This window comes from Macaca mulatta, chromosome 7 (assembly GCF_049350105.2).
Source record: "Macaca mulatta isolate MMU2019108-1 chromosome 7, T2T-MMU8v2.0, whole genome shotgun sequence".
Taxonomy (NCBI): Eukaryota; Metazoa; Chordata; class Mammalia; order Primates; family Cercopithecidae; genus Macaca; species Macaca mulatta.
The window spans coordinates 96,616,851-96,633,568 of NC_133412.1; the positions used below are offsets into that span (position 1 = coordinate 96,616,851).

Sequence of the window (16,718 nt, forward strand, 5' to 3'; positions counted from 1 at the left end):
ACCACACCTCTAACCATTCCATGCCAGGTGTTTGTCGATGATTTCTTTAAAACGTTTCCTTTTTCTCGTTTTTGTTCTAAATTGTTTTTGGTTTCCAACTTTTATACACAAGTCACATTCCCAGAAAGCACAAGTGGAAAATCTTCTTTCCTCAGATACATGCTGCTAAGAAAATAGTTTTATACACAGAATTTCAACAGGAGAGAGAAAAGGACAGGGAGGGAGGAGTACCAGAGAGGCAGGGAAAGAAAGGTGGCAGTGAGCGCAAGACCCAGGTGGCCAGTTTCTCTCCTGTTGCCTAGATTTGTGACTGGCATTTTTGGTATCAGAAATTGGGGTGGAATTACAAAACTAACTCCACCTAATTTGCTGTTAGTTAGAAAACTAACTCCACCCCACCCCTAGTTTGTTAGAGTTGGAGTATTTTAGAGGTAAATGGGAGAGGAAGTGAGACTCACGGAATATATGGGGGCTACTGACTGAGCTGAATTTTCTCTCCCCTCCCATCCTGTCCACATGTAAGACACTGCTTCAGTATTAACATGTTCACAGAGTGATGTGACTGATAGAGCAGAAAACCTAAATCCCAGGGCTGGGCGAATTTGTATGAGAATATGAAATGGATAATGATAAAGCAACAGTCTGAAGGGGAGAGAGGATGGAAGGAGAACACCTTGAAAGAGAAGTGGTCTTAGGTACAAGAGTAGTAGGAAAAACTATCTGGAGGACATGGGAATTTTGCAGACTTTTCTTTGCTAAAAGAAAACATGGACTTCTCTACCCCACACTAGCTGGGCTTTAGGATTGCCAGAATGATCACCTGATGGCTATAGAAACCATTTGCTTAGGGGTAGGGAACATTCTTCTAGGTTCTGTTGGTTCCCTTGGTGATAACACCCTATCAAAGATTGACCTGTGCTTCAGTCATCTCCTTGCCCACCCCATCCCCTCAATTCCTATCAGCTCTAGACCCCCATGAGTGTCATGGACGGATCCTGACTCCCTTGGGAATGCTTCCAACAGCTGCTGCTTAATGGAGGAGCTGGGCTGGGCTGGACTGGAGGGAGCAGGAGCAAGGGCAGAGGACAAGGGGGAAGAAAAGGAGATTGGGGGGAAGGGAACAAGGGATCCAGCAAAGGTGGGCCTCTAGGGAGGGCAATAGGATTAGGAGTTTGTGAAAAAAGTAAATGCAAGGAAAAGGTAGGAGATGAAAGAAAGGCAGATCTCAGATTCAGAAATTAAATACCCCCCTCACCCCTTTCTTCCTGGGACTGCCAAGATACTTTTGGTGACACTGATGACACTGACTTTTCTAACTCATAGCTGGAAATGAAGGGCTATTACCTGTCCTAATAAATACCCAATTCAGGGAACTGGGACATGTCTCTCCCCAGAGTTCAGGCTCTTCTCCCTATATTGCCAGCTCCCACCTCTGAGACTGGGCATAGCCAGGGGAAGGTTGCACTGACTTCAGTCCTTCGAGGACCACCAGACCCATAGCAAGGAACTAAAGCTGTTTGATCTTCCAAAGATGAGGTGGTTTAAAGAAACCCTTAAACCGGGGGGTAGGGGTGGGACAGGGAGTAGGGAGTGACACAAATAGGAAAAAAACACTTGTTTGATGGGAGAGTTTTCTTTTTTTTTTTCTGTATTTTCCAAGTTTATGTTTTTCTTTAGTTCATTCCTCTGGTCTCCATTTCTCTCTTTTGTGTGCGTGTGCACGCACTGTCTCTCGCTCTCGTTTTTTTGGTTGTGTTTCAGTTTTTTTTTTTTTTTTTTTAAATAACTTTGGATTTGCCGTTGGTGGGCAGTGCCTGTCCCTGGAGGCTGGACCCTTATGTGGCAGGGCTAGGACAAGGGGCGGGCCCACGGCTGCTGAGAGGATCTCTGTGTTTAAAGCCTTTGAGAATAAGTTACTGCAGTTCCCAGGGTGCCGGGTAGGGATTGGCAGAGGGGTTTCTGGTGGCAGCATCCCCTAGAGTCCAGGCCGCAGGGGCTCCCCTGTCAGGCAAGAAAAGGGTTAGGAGGGAGAGGGTAGGGAGAGTGAACCAGAAGCACTTCTCCCATGCCAGCCTCCAGTTTGGTTAGAGTTTTGTGGGCTCCCTGCCCATCCCAGGCTCCAACTTTGGGAGCCAACTGAGCATTTGGAAAGAGTTTGTGAGCAGTATGGTGCTCTAGACAAAGGGTTAGGAAGGAGAAGAGGGGGTGGCAAGTTTGTTTTCCTTCCCCCTTCTTGGCCTTGGGCTTTCTTTTTCGTTTCTTCTTTTTCTTCTTTTTATCTTCTTTTTCAAAATTTTTTGGTGTTTTCTCAGTGGAACATCATGGGATAACGTGTGTGTGTGCATGTATGTGTATGCATTTATGGGGATGAGGAGCTGGGAATTCAGTGAGGAAAAGGAAGATAGAACCAAGGATATATTTTGTGTGTGGTAGGCAGACATGTATGAATAATCAGGGTGCCAAGATGGGTGTATGTGTCTGTGAAGATGGGCAAGGGCTACATCTGCAAGGAGCTGAGGATGAGGATCAGTGTGTGTGTCTGTGGGGATTGGGAGGAGGCAGGACTCTGCTGGAGGTGGGGTGTGTGGTGCCCACTGAGGGTGGGAACTGAATAGTTCCCGTGAGGTGGGCGGGGCCAGGGGGTGGGGTGAGGGATTTGAGCTCCCACCAAACACCCCTTGGGGTACAAGAGGGAACCCTGAGGCCCTCCCCTCTTCCCCATCTTGGTTTATCTGTTTATAAAGCTAGAAGTGTAGAGGTAGTAGTAGTTTTTGGGTTGGAGTCCGTGTGAGGTAATCTTGCTTCCTCTTTGGCAAAAGCCACAGCAGCCGAGGCAGCAGTGGCGGCGTTGGTGATGGAGATGGGTGGGCCCCCTTGAGGTGGGGCTGCCTTGCGCCTGTGGGCCGAGGAGCGCAGGTGGGAGGCCAGGGCTTCACGCCCACTCAGCAGCACCTCACATGCCAGGCAGTGGTAGGTGCAGATGGGCACCCGCAATGGGGGTGGCATGGAGCCCCCAGAGCCCCGCCCAAAGAAGCAGAAGGATCTCTGGTGGGCAGTAGCTGGGGCCTCCCCGTCAAATGCCATCTTGCACTGGCGGCAAAGGTAGCGATGAGTTACATCCACGGTGGAGATGCCAGTGCTGCCTGTCAGCAGCTCATCAACCTCACCAGCCTCCCCCTCCCCTGGAGTGGGCAGTTCAGGAGGCTTTGGAGGTGCTGTGACTGTGGGCTCAGGGGGCTGGGGTGGTGGCTGGAGGAGGGCATTCGGTAGCAGCCCAATGAGGGTCTGAGGTATCACGGGGTTCATGGGAAATAGCCCCTTCTTCATGCCATAGAGCTGTTGGAAGTAGGCCCCCTGTAGCTGGGGACCAAAGACAGCTGGCGGTGCTGTTCCCCCAGCAGGGGGCAATGGAAAGGGCAGGAACTGACCCCCTAACAGGGCTGGGACAGTGGTCTTCAATGCTTTGAGGTTCTTGAGGGCATCATTGGAGGAGCTGGTGGGGGCTGCAATTGGCTTTCGCTCACCGGAGACCTTGTCCCCCAAGGGCTCAGTAGGAGGGCCCGGGACAGGGTCAGTGGTGCCTGCTGTGGAGGTGTTGGTTTGGTCGGGCATGGGTCTCTGAGGTAAGGGGCGGCCTGGGCCAGCAGTCTGGACCACTGTGGTGGTAGGCAGGACCGAAGTGGCGAGGCTGAGGAGGCCTGAGGAGGCTGCTGGGCCTAGGAAGATGAAAGGAAGGATGAAGGATTAGCCATCTCCTGTCCCATCATTCTTTCTGCCATAGGCCATCTCCAGCCACACACACCCATTCCCAGCACCGGATTTCCATGCCCCTTCCCTCCCTTCTTTCCCCCAAGAGCCTGACACAAAGGAGGGCCACAGGAGATTGGACATGGGAAGAATCAGGAAGGAAAAGGAAGGGCATGTCATTAGAGGGGGATGTTCTCTGAAGTCCAGCTCCTCCCAGCCTCCCTACTCACCTGAATTGAAAGGAGCTAAGTTGCCCAGCGGGGGCTGAGCCAGAGCTGGACCAGACAAGAGGACCGGGGCCAGGCGAGGCAAGGTTGGGGCAGCCCCGAGGGGCACGGAGGCAGGTGTGGTCGCAGGTGGGGCCTTGGGAGCTGGGGGAGCCTCAGGTGCCGGGGCCAAGTCGTAGCACTTGCTTTCACTCTTCAGCTGGGCTCGGACTGCCTCCTTGAGCTTGGCCAGGTGCTGACGGGAAAAGAGATGGCCTCGGCAGGAGACATAGAAATCATACTTGACATCACAATAGGGGCAGTCAGTGCGCTGGGCTGCTAAGGGGCCCTCACTGCTGCCTCCAGTGCTCCCAGCGGCTGCCCCCTGTAGTTTGGCCTTCTTTTCCTTGGCACGAGCATTCTGGAACCAGACCTGGATGACTCTCTTGGGCAGCCCAATCTCCTCTCCCAGAACCTCACACTCCTGCATGGTAGGGGTGCGGTAAGCTTCATAGCAGGCTTTCATGATCTTCAGCTGCAGGCTGCTCATCTGGGTCCTGTAGCGCCGCTGCCCCATTCCGTCTGGAACACCAGTCCCACCTCCAGGTCCCCCACTGGTCCCTCCAGCCCCAGGGGATTCTGGTTCAGCTAGGCTGGAAGCAGATGAATCACTCAGATCTCCTGCAGACAGACTGCAAGCCTCACTCTCTGGAGAAGCTTTAGGTGGTTCCTCCGGGCCCTCTTCCTCACTGGGTGGAGGGGGAGGTGGGAGAGGTAGAGGTGGCTCTGGTGTTAGGGTGGTGGCCTCTTTCCCAGGTGGTAGGAAAGGCAGGGGCCCAGAAGCAAGGGTGGCAGTGGGGTAGGGAAAAGCAGGTGCTTCCCTCTTTGGGGCCTCCCTTCCAGTGCCATCATCTACCTTGCCTAATAAGAGGTTGAACTTGGGCAAGGATGCAGGGGTGGCTGTGGCAGGCGGTTTCACTGCTGGACTAGGCACTCCCCCAGGGGTGCTTCGAAACTGGCCTTTCCTCTCCCGGGCCCTGGTATTCTGGAACCAGACCTGTACCACTCGCTTTTTGAGCCCCACCTCCTCGGAGATGCAGTCGAGCATCTTGCGTGTTGGGTTGGAATCCTGCATGTACCAACGGTACAGGATCTCAAGCTGCTCAGGCAAGATGGTGGTACGCAGGCGCTTGTCCCTGGGGGGCTCGCCCTCCCCTCCTCCCCCTGCTTCACTGCCTGTGGGGGACAAGCTGCCGTCCTCATGCTTCCGTTTGAGAGGTGGCCCTGGCATTGGTGAGGTGGCTGCCACCAGGGGGTTTCTTTCCCCAAACACCAGCAAGGGCAGATCTAGGAGTTGGGGAGGAGCACTGGGCTGCAGAGATGGTAGGAAATGTAGTCGGCGGTGACTGGTCAGGAGGTCCTGACTGGAGAAAGAAATGGCACACTGGTCACAGGTGTGGGCTGGGGAAGGTGATGGAGTAGCCTTCTCTTCAGACTCTTTGCCTCCTGCCTTTGTTGCCTCTGCTTGGCTCAGCTCCTCCCCATCTGGAGGCTCTGGTAATGGACCCTCAGGCCCTGCAGGGGGTTCAAGGCCCTGTTCCTCCTCTACTTCTTCTTCCACCTCTTCCTCCTCTTCCCCTCTCTCTGCCTCTTCCTCCTCCTCTTCAGGGGTCTGGTCATCATAGCACTTCTTGAGGTGGCGCACCAACTCAAAAACACAGGAGAAAGTGGCGTGGCAACGCCTGCAGCCGGAGGCTCCCCCAGTGCCTCCTCCGGTTGGCATGGACCCACCCTCACAGGCATTTTTGCGTGCTTTCTGGCGGGCATTCTGGAACCACACCACCACCACACGGCTAGCGAGACCCAACAGACTTGCGAGTCGCTCCACCTCTCCGTCTTTGGGGTAGGCACTAGTCTCAAAGAAAGACTGCAGGGCTTGGGTCTGGAACTCTGTGAACTTGGTTCTGGAGAACCGGCGGCCGGCAGGCACCAGGGGAGGAAGATTCCCTCTGGAGCTTTCTTCCTCCTCTATGGGCCAGTGTCCCCCTGCTTGACTTCGCTCTTCAGGGGCATGGGTCCCCCCTGCCTCAGGCTCTGGGACCAGGAAGGGTGGGCCCAGATGGGGAGCAGGTGAATCCAGAGACCCATCAGGAGGTTTGGGGGGCTCTGCAAGGGGCGGGTATAGGCTGTCATAGCTCTTTCGAAACTGAGCAGCATAACGGCTCAGAGCTTCAAAGGGCAGAAAGCGGCGGTGGACATGTTCCTCATGTGTCTTGAGGATAAGCATATTGGAGAAGAGTTTCCCACAGGCCCCACAGGCCAGCTTGTCCCCACCCCCGAGGGCCTCAGGTGGGGGTGGGGTAGGGGGAGGGGGCGCAGCTTGCTTCCCTTCATTGTACTGGATCACCAGCTCAAAGCCAAAGTTTTCTAGAAGGGCTTTGGCTGCAGTGCGGGCAGCCTCGTTGGGCAATGGGTGGGGGGGTGAGGAAGGCCCTGCCTCATTGCCCTCTTTGGCCATGGGGGGCCGCTCCCACTCCCGCTCAGCCAGCTCAGCCTTGGGAGGTGGGGGTGGAGGAGGAGGGGTGGCAGCTGGCAGGGACAGCACAGGTGCAGGCCCAGCTAGTGTCAGCTTGGGCCCCACCTTGAGATCATGGAGGTAGAAGGGCAGGAGCAGCTGCTGCTGCTGGAGCTTAAGCAGTGATTCGGGCACCAGAGGGAAGGGGGGCAGGACTGGTGGGGTGAAGAGAGGGGCTGGGAATCGATGCAGGTCCAAGGGAGGTGGGGGAGGGGACAGGAAAGGCAATCCAGATATGAAGCCACTGGGGTCAGGGCCCTTCTTCTCAGTGCCCACCTCCCCCTCTGTCTCGCCTTCCTTGGGCTCTTCTTGGCTGCGTTCTGGCCCTTCAATCTTGGAATCAGTCTTGGTTCCCCGAGAGCGAGTCTGATGCAGAACTGACCGCATATGGATCTCCAGGGTGGAGCTCTGGTTGTAGGAGACTCGGCAGACTGTACACTTAAAGGGCTTGTCTGTGGCAGCAGTGGTGGTAGGTGGGGCACCAGCCTCTCCCCGGGCAGGGGCAGAGGGGTCAATGGCAGCCTTCTTCATCTTATGCAGGTGGGAGACAGAATTATAATGAACCAATAGAATATTCTTCTGGGTGAAGGACTCCTTACACACAGTGCACTTATAGGGTCGGGCAGGGTCCAGAAACTTGTCCAGGGCAAAGTTGGTGGTTTTCCGATAGGTCAGAGGGTGGCGAGAGTCAGCTGGAGCTGGCTCTGCAGAGCGGAGCTCCCCAGTGGTCCCCTCTTCCTCCTCAGCCATGGTAGGCGGAGGAGCTATGTCTTCAGCTTGCGCATCAGGCTGAGAGACTGGAGATGGGGCTGGAGAAGGAGGTTGACCAGGACTTCCCAAGGGTTTGTCTGGGGCCTCAACTGAGGCCAAGGGAGGCTCAGGAAGAGGATCTGGACTGGCTTCTGGGGTCAGGTTAGGGCCTTCTAGGGGAGAGAGAAGAAGGTACAATAAGCAGGGAACTTCGTTTAAGCCAGACCCCACCCACTCAATACCAGGGCAGTTGACCTTGGCCTCAGTCATCTTCAGATGGCCCACGGAGTCCCCTTTCCTGGTACCTTGGGAGGTTTGCTGTTCCATTCCCTACCTGCTGTCTGGTCTCTGCTGGGTGTAGGCTCTGGCCCATGAGTTGGGGGTTCTTGGCCATCGTCCAGAGGGCTTAATGTGGGTCCAGACAGCACTTTGGTTGTAAATGTCATTTCTACAGTTGTAGCCTGCAATGGGAAAAAGCCTAGTGGCTTCACCACTACCCGCCACTGCCCCTACACCACTCCTGACCCATCTGCCCTACACCTGTACCTGTGCCGAGATCCCTTTCCACAGATCCAGCCTCCTGTCTGGACAAACCTCCCACCTAATTGCTGCTTTTGCTACAGATGAGAGAGCCTGGGCTGCTGCCTCTCTTATCTGGCTTCTTTCCCCAAGCCGGAAGTCATCGTTCTGGCAGGCTGGTGCCTGCTGTTCAGCAACTCTTCTCAGGACTTAATGGAAGTGAAACAGAAGCCGAGTTTTCTCATCTCTGAGTAGAGATGCTCAGTTCTGACAAGACAAGCTCAGTTCTGAGTCTCCCTCTCTAAAATCCAACTTCAAACCCATGAAATGCTACCTTTGTCACCAACACATGCACTTGCCTGAATACTCCTGCCTCTTCCTCCCCTCCTCGACAGCCCTAACAAGACCTTGTCAGACCATCCTCAGCCAGCCAACACATGCACTTGCCTGAATGTTCCGTGCCCCCAACACACGCACTTGCCTGAATACCCCTGCCTCTTCCTCCCCTCCTGCATAGCCATAATAAGGCCTCGTTGGACCATCCTCACCCAGCCTGTACTCACTACAAGCAGCAGCTTCTCAACGCACTCGGGCACCACGTTGTGAAGGTGGCTAAGGTGGAAGTGCAGGGCAGGCCGGCCCACCAGCTGTTCCTGGCACAGTGGGCATCTGTACTTGGGCTGCACCGCGTGCTGGGAGAGTGTATGAGCCCTCACCTGGCTGGACTCTGGGCTCAGGAAGCTGCAGTATGGACAGCAGTATACCTGGAGGGTACATATGGGCAGTGGAGGAAGTGTCAGGGAAGGATAGGATCCATCATCACATAGTCCTTTGGATGCAGCACTGGCACCTACTCCGTTTTTTTTTTTTTTTTTTTTTCCGAGATGGAGTATGGCTCTGTCACCCAGGCCAGAGTGCAGTGGCATGATCTCGGCTCACTGCAACATCCGCCTTCCAGGTTCAAGCAATTCTCCTGCCCTTAGCCTCCCGAGCAGCTGGGATTACAGGCGTGTGCCACCATGCCCAGCTAATTTTTGTATTTTTTTAGTAGAGACAGGGTTTTGCCACATTGGCCAGGCTGGTCTTGAACTCCTGACCCCAGGTGATCTACTCGTCTTGGCTTCCCAAAGTGCTGGGATTATAGGCGTGAGCCACCACGATTGGCCTCTCACTCCTAATTTAAGAGGAACTAGCCAGATAGGAAAGCATTACAGCAGACCCAGCCTCCAGCCACTGTCCTGAGAGCTGGCTCCTCCCCACTTTCCCTTGGACTGGGACAAAGGCCTAGCTTAGGCCGCTACCTTGTACTTCTTCTTTGTTTGGCCCTCTTCCACCATCCTGATTTCTCTGCCTTTCTTTGGTGTGTCTTTCCCAGTCTTTGCTGCCTGCCTCAACTCTCCAGCTAACAGATGGCTCTGTACCTACTGCCCCCACCTTGGGTTTAGTTTTCTTTTCTTATCTATCCTATCCTGCCTGTGTCTTCTCTGTGAAATGGTTCCATTTCCTCTGGGCATTTTCTGGACCCAGAGGCTCCTTGTCCCTGCCCACTCTGCCTCTGTGAACTGTCACCTGAAGAGGGGCCCTACCTGTCTGCTCAGAAGCCAGCTCATCCTCCCTCAGGCTCAGCAGCTCCCACCTTATTTTCCATCTTTCTTTTTCCTTCTTCTTTTTCCTAATGTGAATAAACACCACAGCTTCCCGAGTGGCCCAGGAAAATTCTGGCCCGGCCCTCTCAGCACATTCTTAGCCACACTTCCAGAGGGGTGAGGCTGCCAGAAGCTCTACCATCACCTGACTGCCAGACCTGCCCAGCCTGCATCCAGGCTGGCACCAGTGGCACAGGCCTGTGTGTCAGGGAGTGGATGACCATAAAGGAAGGGGATCTGGATGCTCATCTTAATGCGCCTAGCCCCTGGAGCAGACATCTGGAAGAGGTCTGTTGATGGGAGCCGGAGTTAGGAAGAAAAGATGCTGAGGACATAAGGCATTACTTCAGCTTGCAGTAATGCAGTAACACTGCGTATTGCAATAACAATAAATGTTACATATTGCGGTCCAGTTTGGAGAGCTGTGAGGCACAGGATGGCATCTCAAACCTGAGGCTGGGAATCCCCTTAGAACCAACTTTCAGGCCACAGAGCTGCCATTCCTGGGTGCTGCCTAGGTCTGAGTCCTGGGGATTTAGAGATTTGTGGCACATGCTGTCAGCGTGAATCATTTGGTTGGTGCCTCTACCCTTAGGAAGGGGGTGCCAGGACAGTTCCATCCAGGCTCAGGGCGTTTTGTAGGGTAGGAACACTGGTGTCTTGTTGTCTTTCTGCTCCGGAGGGATAAAGAGCTGGGCAGTAGCTGGTTGTTTGCTTTTGCCTTTCTCTTTTCATTTCTTTACTGCTTTCCTCCCCTGCTTCCAGCATGTACCCCCACTCTTTCCTACTCTCAGCACAATTCCTTTATTCATCTTTCCCTCAAGTTCCTGCTGTCTCCCTCCTATCATCTCCCTCTGTGCTTGACCCTGCTGGGCCAGCTCTGCCCCTCAAAGTGCTGAACATGTGGAACTGGACCTGGGTGGAATTTCTTAACTGTGCTATTCTGAGTGAAATAAGTCAAAGCATGACAAAATTAGGTCTGCCTTAGAATATGAGCAGATCTCAGTAAAGCCAGGCCCCCACTTCAGCTCTTCCCAGTTACCCCAGTTCTGACCGTGGTCTGGTTGGCACTGTCTCTGGAAGGGCCAGTCTTGTTTTCTGTCTCTTCTGAAGCTGAGGATGAAAGAAGAGGAGATTAAGGAACCCTGAGAGCCCTCAAGATGATTTGTAGCAGACAGCTTCCAGGGTAGGGAGTTGGGCACTAGGGAAAGGGCAGGAAACTCAGTAGATAGGTGAGGCTTGGCAAGGGCTGACTCCGGGTCAGTAGGATGGTCAGGTCTGAGTTCTCAAAAAGGGCAGAAGTGCCTAGCCTCTTGTGGCTCAGCCTCCCTTCCCCCTGATGAGCCCTTTCTTTAATCAGTTTTGCTCCTTGAGCACAGACATTGCTGGGCTCCTGGATTACTGCAAGGTCCCATGAGCATCTCAGAATGTAGGAGGTACTGGGGGGAAGGGAGGGAAAACAGACCAGAAGAACAACTCACCCAATTGTTCTGTCTTGTTCTGGGCATCTTTCTCAGGGGTGGGTGGCTCAGCTAAGGGGGTGACAGGAGCCTTCCCTGTGTAGGATGGGGGAGAGTCAGCTTAAAGAGGGGTGGCATCAGGGAATGGAGGACATAGGGCAGAGGAAGCAGGACAAGCAGCCAGTCAATGAAGGAGAAAATGGATGGATCAATCAGCAGGCAGGAGAGTATGAGAAGCCAACAAGAAACATCCACACAGAAGACAGAGGGAAAATTACAGTATTAGAACTGGTAGGGCCTAAGAGATCATTTTATGAGAGTCCAGCTCCTATCCTTTTATAGAAGTCCAGCAGTAGACAGCAGAAACAAGATCAAACTCAGCTCCCTGTCTTAACTGACCCAGGAAGTGGGAAGCCCCAGAAATGTAGTGGGAGGGGCACTGAAGAAGGAAGCCTCAGTTGAATGGAAGCAGCTGCTGCAGTGAGCAGGAAGTGGCAGGTCTAGCTGGAAGAGGAGATTACCACTCAAGTAAGAATTGACAGATGTGTAGGAATTTATTTTCGGTGGCAGCCTAATTAAAGTGTTAAAGTTCCTTAACTCCATTCAGCCCTGCGCCAGGATCGTTAGCTATTGATCTGGGCCCCTCCGGCACTTAACTCCAGCCAGCATATTGGCAATTCAATTAGCACCAGTCAATGCTGCGTGTTCCTGGCTCCTGCTGCCCATGCCCTCGCCCTTGCCCACCACTGGCTCTACAAAGCCCGATGCCCATGCCCACCTCTGGCAGCGCCTTCCAGGCTCTTCTCCTGCACCCTGTGGATCAATGGTGCCTGGATGGCTGTTCCCGGCCTCTGCTGGTACAACCTCAACTGCCTAAGGGTGACTCTAAGCCCAGCCCTAGGGCTGAAGACCTCCTAGGAGACAGGAAGAGGCTGGGAAGCTTGTCAGGGGCCTGTTCTCATCCCTGCTGCCTTTGGATCATGCCCACAGCTCCTATCTCCTTCCAAGATGCGCGGGCCCAGCACAAAACAGGTTATCTCTCCTTCCTGCCCAGCTCCAGCCTGCCACCCTTCAGCATTACTAGGACAGTAGTCACTACTCAGAATCACTAGGTGGTTCCTCTTCACCCCCTCCCAGCAAAGCCGCTGCCCTTCTTTGCCCTTCTACTCAAGGTAGCCTCCATGGTGCCTGACATGCTCATTCTGTCTTATCCCTTCACAGCTTCTTCCCATTTGCTATAGGTGGCCCACAGGCCCACTTCTCAAACTTCCTTGTATCCCTAATTCTGCAGCCCCCGTGCTCCCCACATCCTGCTGCCCTCCCTGCCCAGCTCTTATTCTCCAGTCCCCTCTTCCTCACCGGGAGTCCGGAGCTGCCCGTGGCTGAAGCTTAGGATGCTCTGAAGAGCTGCGAGTCCTTCCTCAGCAGCTGGGCCATTCTGTAGTAGCTGCAGACGCCTCTGGGCCTGGGCATCACGGTGGGCAGGTGCGCGCAGGTGTTGCAGCACAGCCAAGCGGGAGGGTGTCTCCCACGCACACAACAGGCAGTGGTATAGCCCCAGCTCTGCCCCTGCCTCTGCTCCCTCCATTTCCAGCAGAAACTAGAATCATGGGAAGATCCTGGCTCAGACCCAGAAGGGACATGCCAGATCTCAGGGGACTTTCTTTTTTTTTTTCCCAGAGAGTCTTGCCCTGTTGCCCAGGCTGGAATGCAATGGCACAATCTCTGCTCACTGCAACCTCTGCCTCCCGGGTTCAGTGATTCTCATGCCTCAGCCTCCCAAGTAGCTGGGATTACAGGCATGGGCACCACACCCAGCTAATTTTTGTATTTTTAGTAGAGATGAGGGTTCACCATGTTGGCCAGGCTGATCTCGAACTCCTGACTTCAAGTGATTCTCCTGCCTCAGCCTCCCAAAGTGCCAGGACTACAGGCGTGAGGCACCACACGTAGCCTCAGGGGACTTCTTGCCTCCCCTAAGGGAGACTGACTAGCAGCAGCCCCCTCCCCACCCCTCACTTCCTCCTCCTGAACCCCCCCGCCTTTCCCTCCTATGACCACCTACTTATTATTGCTTGCTCTCCCCAACCCTTTCTCTTTCTCCTACCACTCCTGGACTCCCTCCCAGCATGCAAATGGAGTCTGGTTCCATCCTCTTGAACCTCTGGTGACATGACAAACTGAGCTGACACCACCCCTCCCTCCAGGGCCAAACACTAGAACAGCTGAATAAAGTCTGTTTCACTTGTCAGAGTCTGCTCTTCTTTGGTCTCTTTCTCCATATCTGTCACTTTGTTACCCTGGTACATACTTTGTTACGTGGTGCATACTTTCCTTTTTCTCCATTTGTCACCCAGGGTTTTCCTATCACTTTCTTATTCTGCATCTCCTCCCTCCGTCCCCATTCCCTTCTCCTCTTCCGATGGCCCTTTCTGACCCAGCCTCACCTTGTATATTTGGCTGTTTTCTTCGTGGGCTGCACCCCTGGCATGCAGCTGCATCTTCTCCTTGCTGTTGGACTCAAAGTCACAGATGTTGCAGCGCAGGTGCAGCGGAGAGACAGACCCATAAGGAGCCCCATCTCCCAGGGACACTGGGGAAGGGGTGCTCATGGCCCCACCCCCCTCCCGCAGGTGGGCTGCCAGCTGGTACTTCTGAGCATGTTTGTCAGTCTTGAGGTGGAGTTGGAAGTTGGCCTTGAGCTGGGTGCCATAGCAGCAAAGCTTGCAGCGGTGGGTGTCACCAGCCACCTCCTTCCATTCAGCTTCCGGGAGGCTCCGGCCTATGCTGCAGTGGTAGAGCAGCAGCTCCAGGTTGTCTGTGCTGAAGACCTGGCACACTAGGCAGCGAAACACCTTCAGGGACGGGCTATCATCTGGGGGTGGTGAGGTGGGCAGGCTGTCGGATGAGGAACCCAGAAGCTGACTTGGAGGCAGGTGGGCGTCAGGGGATAGGCTTCCAGGGGCTAGAGGACAGAGACAGATTAGTGGCCCAAGAAAGAAATGGGGCAGGGTGGGTTCACTATGTGGGGAGGTGGGTTAATGAGTAGGATAGTGCTCAGAGGGACTTACGGTTACCTAAGTTGGGAGTTGGTCCTTGGGAGAAAGCAAGGAGTAGAGTTTGGCCCTGGGGAGGAGAGAAGAGGGAAGAAGCACAGAAGCTTACCGGGTGTGGGGAACTTGCGGGCAGGTGCTCCAAGGTGGTGGAAACCATTGAGAAGCAGCTGGGCTTCCAGGGGCTTGTCTGGCCTCAGCCCTGGGCCAGGCAAGGGAGTCTGAGGCTGCCCTAGGGCCTGGGGCCCAAAGTACTGGAAGAGTTCAGGGTGGGTAGTGGGGGTAGCGCCTGGTGGGGGAGGAGGGCCTGGCCCCATCAATCCAGGTGGCAGGCCCAGCGGCAGCCCCTGGTGCAGCATTAGGACATTCTGCATGTGCTTCTCAGAGGTCATATGGATGCGCAGGTTGCGGGAGATGTTCGTCTCGTAGCTGCACACCTTGCACTGCCAGGATGATTTGGTCTTAGGCTCTTTGTCTCCCGTGGAGGGTGTGAGTGATGCCTCTGGTGGACTTCCCTGCCCACCAGGGCCCGCCTGGAAGCCCTGCAGGTTGGCCAGGTGCTTGTCAGACTGCATATGGATGCTGAGGTTGCCTTTGGTGGTGGTAGAGTAGTTGCAGACATCGCAGCGGTAGGGTTTGTAGCCACAGTTGTAGCTCTCTCCACGAGCAAGGCGGGGGTGGGCGCCCCCAGCACTGCAGTAGCTACAGTGACTGTTGCTCTCAGGGTGCTTCTCTCGCATGTGCACATCCAGGGTCTGCTGGTACTTGTAGTGCCAGTTGCACTTGGGACACTTGAGTGTCTTGCAGGAGTTGCGTGAGTGGAGCAGGGACATGTGGCTAGACAGGCTGAGGCCCTGGAAGGCTGCAGGGGCTGGGGTGTAGTCATCAGCTAGGCGATAGGGCTGGGGTGGGTCACTGGGGTCTTCGGGGGAGCCCACTGGGGCAGGGAGAGTGCCCCCCTCCTTGGAGGTGGGTGAGCTTTGGTTGAGTGGGGGGCAGAGCCCTCCATCCTCTTCTTGCCCCTCAGGGAACCAATCTGGCCCTGCCTCGCCTGCTGCTACTGGCGATTCTTTGGCTTGGGTTGGGCTGGGGTCCCAGGTCGCTGTGGATGGAGAGGGTGGGCTCAGGGCCATGACTTCTTCATCCAGGAGGACAAGGGCCTGGACTTCTGCCTCAGGGGGGCCATCCTCCGTCTGGGCCACATTCGCCTCCATGTTCACTGTGCTGCTATTGTCAAGGGGTATGTCGGAAGAGGGGCGAGCAGGGAGTTTTGGTTCCAGAAAGCTTATGAGGGCCTCGCAGCCTTCATCCCCCTCCTGGAGCACAGCTGGGCTATCTGACAGGCCCTGATATTGGGCAGGGGTTAACTTCACCCCATGAGACTGTGTGTGACCCATAAAGGCCTGGGGCTTGCTGAAACCCAGGCGGCACAGAAGGCAGAGCCAGAAGACTGCCACGTGGTTGACCCCGCTGTTCCCCATGGGGCCATCTTTGGGATCTCCGGGTGGATTTGGAGCCAGCTGATAGCTCCAGAAAGCTCCATGCCTTTCCTCACAGGCAGCCGGAGATGGTGCTGAGGTATCATGGGACAGAATTTGGTCAGAAGAGCTAAAGCCTTGGATTGGGTCAAAGCCATGTTGGATGTGAAGGGCAGTGAGGTGTGAAGGGGGTGGGTAGGCAAGGAAGGGAAGACTGGGCTCTTCCTTGATGCCCACCTCACCCCAGGGGAAGCCCTTTGGTAACAGGAGTTCACTGTCACCTGGTAGGGACAGCTTGGCCACTAGGTAGGCCTCACCTCCAGCTGTGAAGAATAAGTGGTTGCTCAGGTCCATGGGAGGGAGCCCTTCTTCTTCCTCCTCCTGCTCCTTGTCCTTTTCCATCCTTGGGTCATTTGGTGGGAAGTGACCACAGTCAGGCCCTTCCTGGGGCTCCCCAATCTCCTTTGGTGGGATGAGGCCACAGCCTGACTCCAGGGGCTGTCCCCCTGGCTCTGAGTACCTCATGTTCTCAGAGGTGGAGGGGGCAGCAGGGGGATCTTTGGTGACAGGATCAGAGGGGATGCTGGAGGAGGAGGTGTCCAAAGGCGGGGATGGGCCATTGTGCCCAGGGGAGGGGGTGGTACCAGTGGTAGAGGCTGAGTTAAGGGTGGCCATGGTAGACGGAGGAGTGCTGGGGGCTCATGTCAGCGTGACAACCAGTACCCTGTAGGGAGACAAAGAGAGAGCAGTGCTGTGAGGCTGCAGAGACCCCAGCTGGGCAGCTAGATCTCTGGATACTCCTGCCCCATCCTCTTCCCTGAACACCAGACTTAGACACCACTTTGCTAACCTGAAATTTCACTTAGTGTCTAATAGGCTTCAAAATATAATATGTCAAATATCAGAACTCTTCATTTTATTTATTTTATTTTATTAATTAAATTTTTTTTTTTTTGAGATGGAGTTTTGTTCTTGTTGCCCAGGCTGGAGTGCAATGGCGTGATCTCGGCTCACCGCAACCTCCGCCTCCTGGGTTCTCCTGCCTCAGCCTCCTAAGTAGCTGGGATTATAGGCATGCGCCACCACACCTGACTAATTTTGTAGTTTTAGTAGAGACAGGGTTTCTCCATGTTGGTCAGGCTGGTCTCTAACTCCTGACCTCAAGTGATCCGCCTGCTTCGGCCTCTCAAAGTGCTGGGATTATAGGTGTGAGCCACCGCGCCCAGCCTAGAACTCTTTATTTATCCCCTGAACCTGCTCCTCCCCATCTTTCCTATCTCAGAA

General features: G+C 54.7%; 2 protein-coding genes across 9 annotated transcripts in view; one reads left to right on the forward strand and one right to left on the reverse strand.

The window, feature by feature from the left end:
- The window catches only part of THTPA (thiamine triphosphatase), a 47,186-nt gene that overhangs the window by 6,085 nt on the left and 24,383 nt on the right, over positions 1-16,718 (forward strand).
- The window catches only part of ZFHX2 (zinc finger homeobox 2), a 31,638-nt gene continuing 16,537 nt past the window's right edge, over positions 1,618-16,718 (reverse strand). For all 3 annotated transcript variants that reach the window (XM_028851431.2, XM_077940638.1, XM_015143414.3), the window contains 9 exons: positions 14,069-16,158; positions 13,351-13,868; positions 12,263-12,503; positions 10,925-10,999; positions 10,498-10,556; positions 8,361-8,561; positions 7,613-7,739; positions 3,978-7,451; positions 1,618-3,716 (listed from right to left, as the gene is read on the reverse strand). In XM_028851431.2, coding sequence (XP_028707264.2) covers positions 2,737-3,716; positions 3,978-7,451; positions 7,613-7,739; positions 8,361-8,561; positions 10,498-10,556; positions 10,925-10,999; positions 12,263-12,503; positions 13,351-13,868; positions 14,069-16,109 — 7,716 coding nt within the window. In that variant the 5' untranslated portion in view covers positions 16,110-16,158 and the 3' untranslated portion in view covers positions 1,618-2,736. The remainder of the gene's footprint in view (positions 3,717-3,977; positions 7,452-7,612; positions 7,740-8,360; positions 8,562-10,497; positions 10,557-10,924; positions 11,000-12,262; positions 12,504-13,350; positions 13,869-14,068; positions 16,159-16,718) is intronic.